This window comes from Hippocampus comes, unplaced genomic scaffold, assembly GCF_001891065.2.
Source record: "Hippocampus comes isolate QL1 unplaced genomic scaffold, H_comes_QL1_v1.1 scaffold159, whole genome shotgun sequence".
Lineage (NCBI taxonomy): Eukaryota > Metazoa > Chordata > Actinopteri > Syngnathiformes > Syngnathidae > Hippocampus > Hippocampus comes.
Window position 1 is genome coordinate 648,372 of NW_017805742.1, and position 13,591 is coordinate 661,962.

The 13,591-nt window shown below is 44.8% G+C and overlaps 1 protein-coding gene across 1 annotated transcript in view; it reads left to right on the top strand.

Annotated features, from left to right (window-relative positions):
- LOC109524158 (protein tyrosine phosphatase receptor type M) overlaps positions 1 to 13,591 on the top strand; it is a 157,626-nt gene that overhangs the window by 53,641 nt on the left and 90,394 nt on the right. The window contains exons 6-7 of the mRNA XM_019883806.1: positions 94 to 268; positions 6,402 to 6,695. Coding sequence (XP_019739365.1) covers positions 94 to 268; positions 6,402 to 6,695 — 469 coding nt within the window. The remainder of the gene's footprint in view (positions 1 to 93; positions 269 to 6,401; positions 6,696 to 13,591) is intronic.

Below are 13,591 nucleotides of genomic sequence, written 5' to 3' on the forward strand. Positions count from 1 at the left end.
CATTCACGATTGGGACTGAAACAAACAAACAAAAGTAAAAAAAAAAAAACTCACGCGCGAGGTGAAACCATTCGTATTTGTGTGTTCAAACAGGGAATGGGTGGACGGGAGGCCCCGATGAAGGCCACGAAGCCTTGGAACAACCGTCGGTTCATCGGCACCTTTGACGTGGAGAACACCACCAAGGGTGACTCGGGCCGCTACCGATGCATCGTCCACTCGGACAAAGGGGTCGGCGTGTCCAACTACGGGGAGCTGACCATAAAGCGTGAGTGTTGATTCTGTCCAATTCAGCCCCCAGTGACAGATTCGGGTTCTGCAGCCTGAAATTTGGTGTGCATGTCCGTTGTGAAAACGCCAACAAAAAATGTCTCAAGAACCCATGTCCCAAAAGACTGCCATTTTTGTTATCAAACAGCCACTTCAGGGCCGATTTGACAACTTTCACAGAGGAGAATGTGATTGATTGTCTCCCCTGGTAAGAATTGAGTTGGATTTTTGCACACACACATAAATGTCCAGTACAGTTTCTTGAAAACATGGAATTATTTGGGTGACTGTAAACATCCATCCATCCATTTTCCGATCCGCTTTAGCCTCACAAGGCTCGCGGGGGGCGCTGGAGCCAATCCAAGTTGTCTTTGGGCAGTAGGCGGGGGACACCCTGAACCGGTTACCAGCCAATCGCAGGGCACACACAGAGACGAACAACCATCCAAGCTCACAATCACACCTAGGGACAATTTGGAGTATTGCATTCGCCTGCCGTGCATGTTTTTGGAATGTGGGTGGCAACCAGAGTACCCGGAGAAAACCCACGCAGGCACAGGGAGAACATGCAAACTCCGGAGCCGGGATCGAACCCACGACCTTTGCACTGTGAGTTTGACGTGCTAACCACTCACCCACCGGATTTGAACATAATCTAATAAAATAATAGCTGAATTGGTCACAACAGCGATTGAATGTTGCTAGTACTAAATTGTTCGCCAAATAAATCAAAGTAATCTTTCTTGGGAAGATTTAGTAGGACTTTGAATAATACCGTCGGGAGGATGTTATTGTGATCCAAATCTCATTCCCCTTTTCCAAATTTAGTATCATTTCATATAACAGTTTGATGCTTTACGTTGGTTGACGCTCTGGGACTTGGGTGCTCTTTAAATTGAGCCTTGCACTGACCTTCATGCAAAGTCGGAGGGAGATGAACAAGAAGCAAAAGCTACATAAACACACTTGAGGGCACTTTTAACCGCCCCGCACCCCCTTTTTTTCCCCTTTTTTTATGGTGATCTGTTATCTGGAGGACTTTTTCACTGTAAAATGGAGGCCGTCCTTGACTGAGCACAATGGCGCTTTAAAGGATCACAAAGGCAAGCAGCCGGCAGGTTTACAGTAGCCTCACTGATGTTTGACTCCTCCAGTCATTTGATATGAATTTATGGAGTCGTCTCTCGCTGCAAGGCCTCACTTTCCTTACAGCCCCTATAGTCGTCCAGTAATGGCCTCCTATATTTCTTCACCTCAATCTTCTCCGTGTGCTCTCAATTGAATTTACTGCCTTGATTTCCCGCCACCCCCCCTCTGCCCTGTCTCTTCACCCACCACCCCCCCTTTTTTTTTTGTCTCCGAGCCTTATGTGATTGATAGGTTTAATCCTGCTGCTGCAGATCGAGTTCTGTCAATCACGCCAGAATGGACAGAACAGAGAGTGGGCGAAGGGAGATAATGTCTTCGAACCCAGATCAGCCTTCTTCCCATGTTAAGAATCGACTTTAAAAAAAATGTTCACCTCTTGTGAGGTTTTAGCAGAATTTGGTACAAACCGTTGTTCGATGTGAGGATTTGGATATGACAAAAGCATCGGGTACGGATGAGAGTTTTGTCAAATTTTGTACAAAATGCATGCATGGGTTTATCCATTGTGTGAATTTGATCCTTTCGTGAGATTTTGGTTCAGTTGAAACGTTTGTCAAATGTGATCATTTCATTGATCCCCTTTTCAGTTTATAGTTTTAACCCTTTCAAGGGACGGCGGCTACTACAGTGGACAGCTGATCATGTTGTCGGGTTACAGGGTGCATGAAAGGGTTCCATTTCACACAGGTTTCAGTTGTGCTGATTTCAATAGCCAAATACATATTCATTTCTCAGGATTTTGTTTTTTCGTACAAAAAGTGTTCCTTCATAAAGAAATCCAGCAAGATTTATGTCTTTTGTGGAGTTGTTATACTTTTCCAAGTCGCCGCATTGAAGGAGACGGGTTCTGTGTCGCGGAATCGGGGAGAGGGCCCACTCTCCAAATACAACCTTCCATCTTTTGCACTCCAAACAGCACTTTAATCGTAAATATTTATGTCATTAGCTTGATCTGGTCGTAATGCGTCCTCCCCTTAAAAATCTCTGCGAGGAAGGAAAAAGCGGCCTTTTCACGCATCTAAGTGTCATCTTGTCTTATCTCCACATCCGCTGCCATAAAACAAGTGCTTTACCCCATTTGCACCCCCCGCCCCGCCACACTCCCCCACCTCTCCTCACTTCTTGGAGCCATGACTTGTAAATCCCCCCTTAAATGTGTATGGGAGTGACCACAGTTAAGTGCGAGTGTGGATTTTTCATCCCGCCTCATTACAATACGCCGCCGCCTTGGTCAACAGGAGGAGAATGAACGCTTGATTATCCTTGATAATCACTCCTGATTTTCATGCCAGTTTTATGTGGAAGTGCGCGTGCCATACGGATCGGCCCGCTTGAACCTTCCTCCCTTTTTCCATCCTGGTGATAGGCTCTCCCGTAGTGATTCTGAAAGGGACGATAATTATTCTCCCCGTCTAGACCCGGGCTCCTTTTCCTCGGGTTCACGGAAGTCCAGCTGAGCATTCTGGCCCGTGTCAGCGTTAATGAGAACAGCCACCGAGAACAGGGACGGGGGGTGGGGGGGGGGGGGGTCTTAACAAGAGAGGAGGCAGCCTCTCGGTTAAAAAAAATGAAAGCAGGATTCATTATTATTGTTATTATTATTATTATTATTATTACCATGAATCAACAGGACAGTGACACCGCTGCTTTGCGCGTCAACTGTTGCATACGACTACTACTTCTGTTATTGGAATTCAGTGAGTTCCACCTATTATTCATTTATTTTTGTTAATTTTTGGGGGGAGTGAAATGCAGGAATAGGATAACATTAAAAAATGTTTTCATATTATGTCAATAAAAGTTGCTTTAAAATGATTCATAAGCACAAAAAAAATGTCACTGCGAAATGTAAAATTTGCGCTGCAGTCGTCGTCCAGCTTGCACATAATATGGTTTATTTTCGCACATTCGACACGTATGTAGGCTAAGAATTTGTTAGTCCGCAGATGCTGCAGTCGAGGAGGACGCAGCTGTCGCCATTCCGCTCGGCCGTGTGGTCAAACATCGCGACGACAGCTGCTCGCCGACCCCCGCGTTTAGCCGCCCGTGTCGCACGCCCACCGTCGGCCGTCTCCAAGCCGACGCGCGGTCGAAAAAGCAAGTCGTTAATACCCCTCACGTGTGCTAGCGCCTGAGCGTATTTCACGCCGTTAATCTGTCATTTTTAACACGCCAGGCTTAGTGCACCTACATGCTTTCATCACCGTAAGCTACTTGCGCTTTTGTGGAGCGGCGGACAAAGCTTGCGGCACCTCTGTCAGGACGGCAGGAAACGTTTGGGAAAGGCAGCCGGAGTTTGGGGTTTGACCGCGTTGGGGTTCAATTTATACCATGCGATACACTTTCGAGCGTCTCCCCTCGCCGTGTTTTCTTTTGCGAGTCTGTTAAAGGTTTTGGCAAATCCCGCCCAAGGAGCCAATCGCGCATCATCGAGACGACACCCAACGATTTCAAAATTGTTTTTGAAAGCATGTGAGCAGAAGGACTGCGCCATTTCTGTCTGGGATGTTGAATGGGGTGGCGTGGTTTAAAAAGACTCAGACATGTAAAGACATCTGACCCGAAAACCCACCAAAACAAAGACAGATTCGGACACCTCCGACAGTCTGCTGGCTAAGCTGGTTGGCTCGAGGTGATGTTGGACAGCTTGGATTAGACGCAGTTTAGGGACCCGTGACTTGAGGTCAGTGTGAGCGAACCATCTGCTTCCTACGAGAGACAACCTCCACCGGCCAAACGCTGTGATGACTCCGTGGGAGGTTATCCTCGAGGATTCTACTCGAGGATGTGGAAGATTTTTAAGTATGCAAATGAGAGTTGAGACCGGAAAAAAAAATGCATGTAATTTCTCACGACGCGGTTAGACGCGGTTCACTAGTTTTATAGAACATTAAATGCAATTTAAATATGACTTTCAATTGTGTCGAACATTAAATGTAATGTAAATTTGGTGCATTGATTGTTCAGTACAGAACATTAAATACAGCCGTACCTCTATTTCAGAAATTAATTGGCTCTGGAAAAAAATTCTTAACTAGAAAATTTGTCAGTAGAAACGCGTTTTGCATGTAAATGCCCTAATCCGTTCCAAGCCCCCCAAAATTCAGACATAAATTTTGTGAAGCATAAAAATGCATCAAAATATGTAACAAAATACACGTTACAATTAGATTATTTCTCAATAAATGAGGTTTCTGCATAATGTCAAAAACAGAGAATAAAGATGAAAAATGATGGTCATTTAACTTTTAACTGCGTCCTCATCGTTTTTTGCCCTCTTTAGTCCATGTTCTCTCTCAGAAGTGGTTTGTAAAAAATGTATCCAAGGACGTTTGCTTTTGTCGGCTTTTGACAATCCTTTGAAAATGTCCAAGGCAAACATCAGCATCGTGAGCGATTGCCCGACCGGTGAACACTTTTTCTGGGTGAGTCACATTTATGTAAAACAATCGGAATGCCTCACGGCCCGAGGAGCGAATGACAAGGACACTGCATAGACACATACGGTGGATGGAATGCCAGGAAGATGCTAGGTAATAGCCAATGGCAGAGCAGCTATAAGTATGTTGCGTTCAGGAAACTCGGAGCTGCGAGTAGCAGCTCATCCTGTATTTTTACCTTTCGTATCTTGAAATTTCGTTCGTAACTAGAGGCAATATTTTCCTGTTGAGGCTTTTCGTAACTTGAAAATTTCGTATGAAGAGACGTTTGTAAGTGGAGGTACCACTGTATATGGTGTACAGTGTACACACAGCACATTAGAACTGTATAGGACATTCAATATTAATTAAATATGGCATTCTAGAATTGTATAGACCATCAAATATGTTCGACATATGGTAGATTAGAGTTGTATGCGGTAGAGCATTCCTTGAGGTAAGAAAGGTCTATTAGAGGTGCATAACATTTGTATAGAACGTTCAATGTGATAATAAAAAAAAAAAATCTGTACATTACGTATAGTTGTGTAGAGAATTGAATATGATATCTTGTTGGCACATTAAAATGCCAGAAATAGATGAAAGAACCTGTGCTGGCATGTGGAGAAGGCTCCTTAAGGCCTGAGATGCCGTAAGGTTTAAAACAGATTAGACAAATATTTGGAACGCGATGGAGGAAAAGGTCACTGTCAAAGTCGTCATATGTTTACTACCACGTCTTTTTTTCTCACAAAGCCCGACAGAGTTTGATATTTCCGTGATGGATGAAATAATTGTCAGGCAGCTGTAATTGCTTCCATCACAACAGGGTGGGAGAAATTAATTTGAACTTGACACTCCAGTTCCGGCTTTGCGGCATACCTTTACACATTGGTCGCGTCACGCCTTTGTTGTGGTTTTGACACGAGCTCCAAAGGCGGTAAATGGCAGCGTTCGGTGTGGCGTATAACATTTAATCAATATATATTAAAAAAAACAAAAACAACTGTTGCTTTTGACACAAAAAGGAAGGAGAAGTTAGGATAAGTTGCACCCTTGCCCCGGCACTGCTGAATCCGCTAACAGGCAGACGGTGTCGAGCCCGTTAAGATTCTGATCCTACCTCCAAAGGGCGAAAACTTTTCAGTGTCTGCTAAGTATTAAATTGGACAGCAGAAATAGCTTTCAACGCAACAAGGCCCAAGAAGGGAGTGTCAGGAGTTAAACTTTTCACCTTTGTTCCAGTTTTCCACTCTCCTACCCTTGTTCTGATTCTGATACTACCCGTCAAGGTTTAAAATTGGTCCGCAACAATTCCTTTCAAAGCGCTGGGGCGAAAGAAGCCAGAGTCTTGGGTTAAAATTTGCACTGCTGTTCGACCTATCCATCCTCTGTTAATTCCGTCTTCCAGAGCCAATACTGCCTCCAAAGGAGGAATGTTTTCAGTGTCTGGTGTGAAGTACAAAATAGTTGTGGGACAGTGACAAATGCTTTTGTTACAAAAGGGTGACAGGAGTGAAGATGGTCATCAGATATCCAACTAAAACCCTTTTACCCCTCCAGAGCCTCCGGTGCCCATCGCGCCGCCACAGCTGACCGCCGTGGGTGCCACTTACCTGTGGATCCAGCTCAACGCCAATTCCATCAACGGCGACGGCCCCATCGTTGACCGGGAGGTTGAATACCGCACTGTGTCGGGCACCATGTACGACCTGCAGCCCGTTGACAAAACCACGCATAAAATCGGACACCTGGACCCTGACACTGAATACGAGATCAGCGTTCTGCTCACCAGGCCTCTGGAAGGTGGCACCGGTGCACCCGGACCACCGCTGAGGGCGCGGACCAAATGTGCCGGTGAGTTTACGCTCCTGTAACTGTCGCTTTGTGAGAGTGTTTGTCTGCCTGTTTGGCAAAGACTTGTACGGAGTTGTCTCGCTATCGGTCGTACATAAAGTGGCTACCTATGAGAGGCTGATGTAAGAATCGAACTTGTCCGTCTTTGTCTCCACTCTGTTAAAACTTTGCAAAATATGCTGCTGTTTCTCGCAAGGCTGTAGCCTACATGAAGCGGCAAACTAGTTAATAGCGCAGTAAACTCATGGTTTTCTGTCTTTACTCAGTCAAAAAAAACGTGATGTATGCTGACATCTCCGACGTGGCTAGTTAGCGGCTAACAAACTAGCCACGAACAACGGTTTGTCTCCACTTCATCAAAAAATTGTGGTGTACGCTGATGTCTTGGGCCTGGTCGTCCATTTACAGTTCAAAGGCTGTCATGACTAGCTAGGTAGCGGCTATGGTCATTTGAGAAGCTAACACCACGGTTTGTGCCTTCATTCTGTCAAACACTTGCGACATACTGATGTTTTGTAGAAGTCACCAGTTTGATGTGACTGACCACAAACTCCATCCGCTCCCTACGAGCGAGGACCGATCCCCGATTAAAAAGCAGATTCCCTCCCACATCGCCTTTGACGCCAAACCCCAAAAACAAGCAGATGAGGCCCGACTCCCACGTGGCGCGGCCCAGCCAGATGGGAGCAAAGTCACTGGCGTGATAGATGTGGAGTCTGAGCAGGTGTTTGGAGTCAGCGTGGATGTAGTGTACTGCCACAAAAGAGGTCACAAGGCTGAGTACAAGGAAAGAGTCTTTTCTGTGGGGGTAACTCTATAGCAAAAATCACTCTTATGGTTGACATTGAGTTCATTTTCACTCAGTCAAAACCTTTTATATTCACTTCTCATATGAAGTTGTACATAATCAGTTCAAAAGCTGAGATGGCTAGCTAGTTAAGGACTAGCATAAGTAACTAATGTAGGCGTTAAATCTTCAACAGTCCAAAAACTCGGGATGCCAACAAGTCCTTATTTTTCACGACACAAACACCACACTCGGTGTAATTCTTCATGGACTGTCATTTACAAAAAAACAATCCGCCCCGTCAAGAGCGTAAATCAAAATCAAGCACTTTGCCAAGCGCTCACCGCCTCCCCACTCAGGAGACGCGTGAAATCTGAGATAAAGCTTTTATGGGTGGGGCTGAAAAACGGCGAATAAATCGCATGTCGGCTGGCCTGTTTGGGGAGATGTTATGAGCGACGCGAGCCGACTGAATGAGAGCTTCCGAGCGAGCGAGGGGAGCGCAACATCCATAATTTAGCAAAAAGCATGGCGGGAGAGGCAGGGGTGGTTAAAAAAAAAAATCTGAAAAATTACAGCAGATAGCACATGAATAATTAAAGGGGGTGAATGGAAAACATTTAAAGACCTTGAGAAGCTCTTCTGTTTGAATTTATAAATATGAGGAGATGGCACCAAGGAGTGCCACTAAATTAATGCTACTTGAGTTCTCCGGTGGCTCCCGAGTTGAGGTGACAAACAGCTGCCGTGATGAGTTTTATTTAGCAAGCATGATTGGAAAGAAGCTAGAAAGAATGCGTACCATCTTACTTGACGGCAGACCTGAAAAAGATGTAATGTGCATACTCGGCTAGTAGTTGGCTTTAATATTTCTTTAGTAATTCTCATAAATGTGCTTGAGATGTTCCCAAATGTGTGCACAGTAAATCCACAATACTCCTTGTAGTTTACAATTTTATGATTGGCCAAATGACAGACAAATGTTTTAAAAAAAAAAAAACACATTTTCAAATGTTAGCATGTTTCGACTAGCCAAAACAACATTGATGCTATCTATTTTTCAAATCCAAACTTATGTCACTTCCTATCAGGATTTAATATAATTTAATTACAAATAACCACTTTAAACAGCCAGACAGAGAACTATAAGGGTCTAACAAAATGTGTATTTGTGAGAACTGAAAACAAACACTGTGCAGCTCAGGCTCTGGCTAGCGGATGTGACAGTTAGTCATAATGCTTTTGGCAGTGTGACAGTGTGACACACGAACAGAACACTTGCATCCTTTAATTCCTCATAAGAAAAAAAAAAGATAACTGATGTTCTTTCCGAAAATAATGACGTTGCCCCCCCCCAAAAAAAACCCAGGTTAAAAAAAAAAACAAATTAAAAAGGTGCATAACTTTCTTAAAAAGAACACCAACGATTGATGTTGCCCTTTCCTAAAAGGAAAAGCTTGATTCAAGTGAGTTCAACTGTGATTTTGACACCAAAGAATGCACAGAAACTTGATATTTCCCATCATGTTACCTTCCATAGAAACCATTTTTAAAAAACTTTGAGACCTGCTGAAATGTTTCTGCTCTCTGAATTGCAAACGGCAACAACTTAATCCATTGAGTGCCGTACATGTGCTTGCCTGGGTCGCTCAGCTTCAAGTCAACAGACGAATTGGTCTCTGAAGAGGAGGGAAGTAACAATAAGGCAGAGTCTATACCTTTTGCTCTCCGCCGCCGCTTGTTTGAAGACGCGTCCTTGAGTGATGCGCAAATCGCCTTTATAGGAGCCCAGTTCTCCTTTCTACTTCTTACTGGCTGTGATAATAGTTTGGAAAAAAAGAGACTTTTGTCGTCCTCCCACAACCTCCTACAGAACTCAATCTCGCCTGCTTTTTTTTTTTTTTTTGCCAGGGCCAATAAATTATGAGGGTCTTTTCAACTCATCTCGCCAATGTGATGTCACATGGACGCTCCACATTGTACGTGGCTGCATGTGCTCTCAGACGCGACGCGTTGAGCAGGCTTTTCATTCAGGGCAGCGTTAATTAGACACGTCTCACCGGGCAGACAACAAGGAGATGGATGGAGTTCATCTCCAACCTTTACACGGGAAGGCAGACTTCGGCTGCTTTCACGCTTGCGGTTCGTTTTCTCTGCTCCGAATCAGTCGATGAGTTTGTCAACAATTGCGGTTGGTGTTCACACGGTAAAACAGTTCAAGCGTCTCAAAATGTCACACGGTAAACCGTGTGACGACTCTTCCTATTTTTTTCAAATTAGTGGACATTTCGCTGCTCCTTATGGTGGCAGTATAAAAATCGACACTCACTAAGTAAGCTGCAATAATATTCTCGTGGACCTTCGTATTCGCCGCAGGTGGGGATATGATCAACCTGCAAATAGCGAAAAACGGCCGATAATTGTCCCCTATTGAACTGCATTGGGGGAATTTAAATTTAACCACCCTTCAATTAAACACTGATAAATCTCCGGTTTAGATTTTCCTCAAAAAGTGTGCATGGGGGTAACCCCCCCCCCCCACCCTAAAAAGTATACTTGGAGCGATTAAAAGGTTTTAACAACTGTTAGCCCATCAATGGCTTTATGCATTGTTTGTTAGCATTAAGCTAAACAGACTTTAAGAAGTTATGAGTTTGTGTTAAATACACAAGATCAATCACTTTTGGTTTGACTGTAAACTTCAACCGGGAGTGGCAATACACAACTTGAAGCCTTTTTTTTTTTTTTTTTTTTTTTTGATGAAGTGTTTACAATCCGCCAAAGTGTCACCATACGACGACGGCTTGTATCTTGAAAAAACCGAATTGGGTCACTGAAGACACGGCTGTATATTATATAGCTATTTTGTATTTGTGAGGTTTTATGTTCGTCGCTGCTGGGACTCAACAACACAACTCCACTGCAGTGTTGTTAAAAGTTTAATACGCCTCCTCGCTCGGGGCTGGAAATGGTTTCCTCCATGCGACGACGGCCCCTCGACGGCGTTGCCGAAAAAAGTGTGAGTTACCACCCCGGGTGCTGCTCTGCCGGGGCCACCGCCTGATCATTTGTGGAGAGAGGGCTTGTTAAACTTCACAGGAAAATGGAGGCGAGAGTGCTATTGCCAAATGCTGAAAAATGGAGGCATTTGGAAAATGTTAGCAAGCTGTGAAATCTGTGCACTTAAGCGAGGAGGATAACAAGAATAAAATGCTCGTGCAAAACCTTGAAAGGGAAGAAAAAAAAGAGCGGCAGACAACAATGGCGTGGGCCCCCGCTTTAGAGGTGAAACCTCTCAAGGCCGCCCTGCTTCGTGAATGTTGGATGTCCTCGCCCTGGCATTAAAGCGTCCTATTTTTTTTTTTTTTTTGTCCTGACAAACATTGCTCAATTTGCAAAGCGACAGATGCGGCCCCGCAGATTTTCATTAGCGCGTCCCAGATGAGCGAGAGGGAGAGCGAGGAAGTGTCCCGTCCTGTCTTAGGCCGCTGTGATGTATCGTACCCCACCCCGCCAGTCCTAACCGCTCAATTAGGAGCCGAGGCTGACGCTAGGCCCTGTCAGGGAGAGAAGCCGGACGAGATCAAGAGCCGCTTCCTCGGCAGCCGGCGTCATCCATCTTGCGCCGTTTGACTGGCGGCCCGGCCGACGGGCTTCGCGGGGCGGCTCAGGTTGGGGCCATCCATCCCGATCTGTCCCGACTAAACATGAATAATCTCGTGACCTTCAGCGCCTGCGAGAAGGCAACGAAATCTCATTTTTGCGCCGACACCAAAATAGTGTTGCAGCTTCTTAAAAATGATGACGTGAGGAGTGTCGTGCCCCCAGTGCAACATGGGAATTTTGCTGGCTAATTTGTAAAATGTCATGCAAGCATTCTCTAAGGTAGTGATTTGCAACCACTGTGCGTTTATCAGGGTTGCTGCGGGAAAAGTTTTCTTTATCAGTCCCAAAACTATTATCTCCTACAAATAATGTCGCTTTGCTCATCAATCTATGTCAATGACATATAGTGACAGCAGAACACTAAAATGCTCTTCCCCTTGATGGCATAAAGTGCGGTAGAAACTAAACCGCGTATTCACTTGTAGATTTTCATGTCTTAAAAAAAGGCCCAGATTTCGCATGACATCAATATGTAGCACCTCGAGTTCAAATAAAAATTGAATGCCGTGTCGATCCTGTATGACGACAGAAAATATTTTCCCTGGTTAAAAGTGATCGATGTTTGCCGCGAGTATCAGAGAGATGATTGACAAGTTGCCGTGAGCAAAACGGAGGGTCAAGCTGTTTAATGCCACTCCCAAGTTTTCGTTTACTGTCCAAGTAAACATCAAACAAAGAGATCCACACTTTGTCTATTTAAAACAACCACATAGTGTTGTCTTGAAAAAAGTCTGCTCAGGTGCTAACACACAATGCAATGCGCCATAAATGATTCACATTAATGTCATGGTGTTACATTTGATTGATCTCGATTGATTTTTCAGCCCTAAATAGGGGTGGAACAAAATAGACAAATGATCCCTGTGCCGCGAAGTCACTGATCTGGTGACACGTGTAGTGTCAAAACAAGACTTAAGGTCCATTTCGATTGTTTTGAAGGCAGACAATCAGCCATCCATTGCCACCTTCACAGCTTAGTGGTGGGTGGAATGAGGGGGACGGCTCATCAGACAGCTCAGGCCGGTCCGGCGCCTCATTTTGTACTTTCAATTCCATCACCACCACCACCCCGCCCCACCCCTATCACCCCCCATCCTCCAAACACCTCCTCCAACCTCAGTCAGGGTGGCAGTGTCATTTATCAGCGGGCCTATAAAGAAGGACTTGATAGAGTGAGGAGCGGCTGGCACCATTCAATAAATCCTGGTGATTATCCCCGCCCTCAAGGTGTACCGCCCAGCCTCTGTGTGTATATGGATATTGTATATAGGTGTGCGGGCGGGGTGTACTGCCCCCCCTCACCCCCACCCCCGAACTGCCAAGCATTTGTCTTTGACTTGGTAATGGATGTAGAGGCTGATGTAAGAGCCGCGCAGGAACACATGCGCCGCCTTCCTAAATGCCATCTGTTAGAAGACATGCACGCCTGTCAGGCTGAATGAAGGCTTGCACTTGTTGCCATTGATGCCAACACAAACCTTGTCCTTGGGGGAGACAATCAAACACAGTTCAGTGAATCCTGCAATGGGGAAATGGGGGTTGTGTATCAATACGGTAAAACAGGGGTGTTCAGACTTTTTGGTGACCTGCGGGCCTCTGTCTCACTCGTCTCGATCCAGCGATGCACTTAACAGCGGCCGAATCCCATCTCCACATTCAGAACTAAAAGTTGCCCTTTGTTTTTAGTTTTTTCTGTTTCATGATGCATTTTTTTTTTTTACCTTTGTTTTTGTTTTTTTCTGTTTCATGATGCATTTTTTTTTTTTTGGACTGGTGAGACTTATCCTCCGTAGCAACTTATAAGCAGAAAAAATACGGTAAACAGAGCGACCATAATTGTGTGTCAATATTGTACAACCACACAAATTGGGATATGTTATCCCACTTCGATGTATCATGCAACTTATAAAAAGAAAAAAATTCGGTAAACAGAGCAGCCATACTTGTGTATCACAATTGTACAACCACTCAAATTGGGATATGTTATCCCACTTCGATGTATCATCACAAATGAAATGATGCACCCCAATGTTGATATTTGGTCTCAGCCCCAGTTAAAAAAAAAAAAAACGACATTTGCGTAACGTTACTGTTTCATAAAAGAAAGAAAATCACATCATATGATATTTTCATCCACGTAAGCATTCGTGACTTCCATTTCGTCACCCCCCCCACCCGCCGGAGCCTCTTCTTGAGCACTCGAGGACAGGTGATGGGTGCTCTGATTGTCGGTTATCGCAGGCTATCATCGTGTCTCGCTTCTGTGGGATATGAAAATGATTTCCTAAGTGTTCAAGCTGTGTCATTACCTCAATAGCCACCGCTGCTACCACCGCAGTGCAATAGAATCTGCAAAGCCTTTCTTTTGGGGGGGGGGGGGGGGCATTTGGTTTTTTTTTTGATCATTTATTCATATTCAACAAACGCTGTGAAAAACACAAAC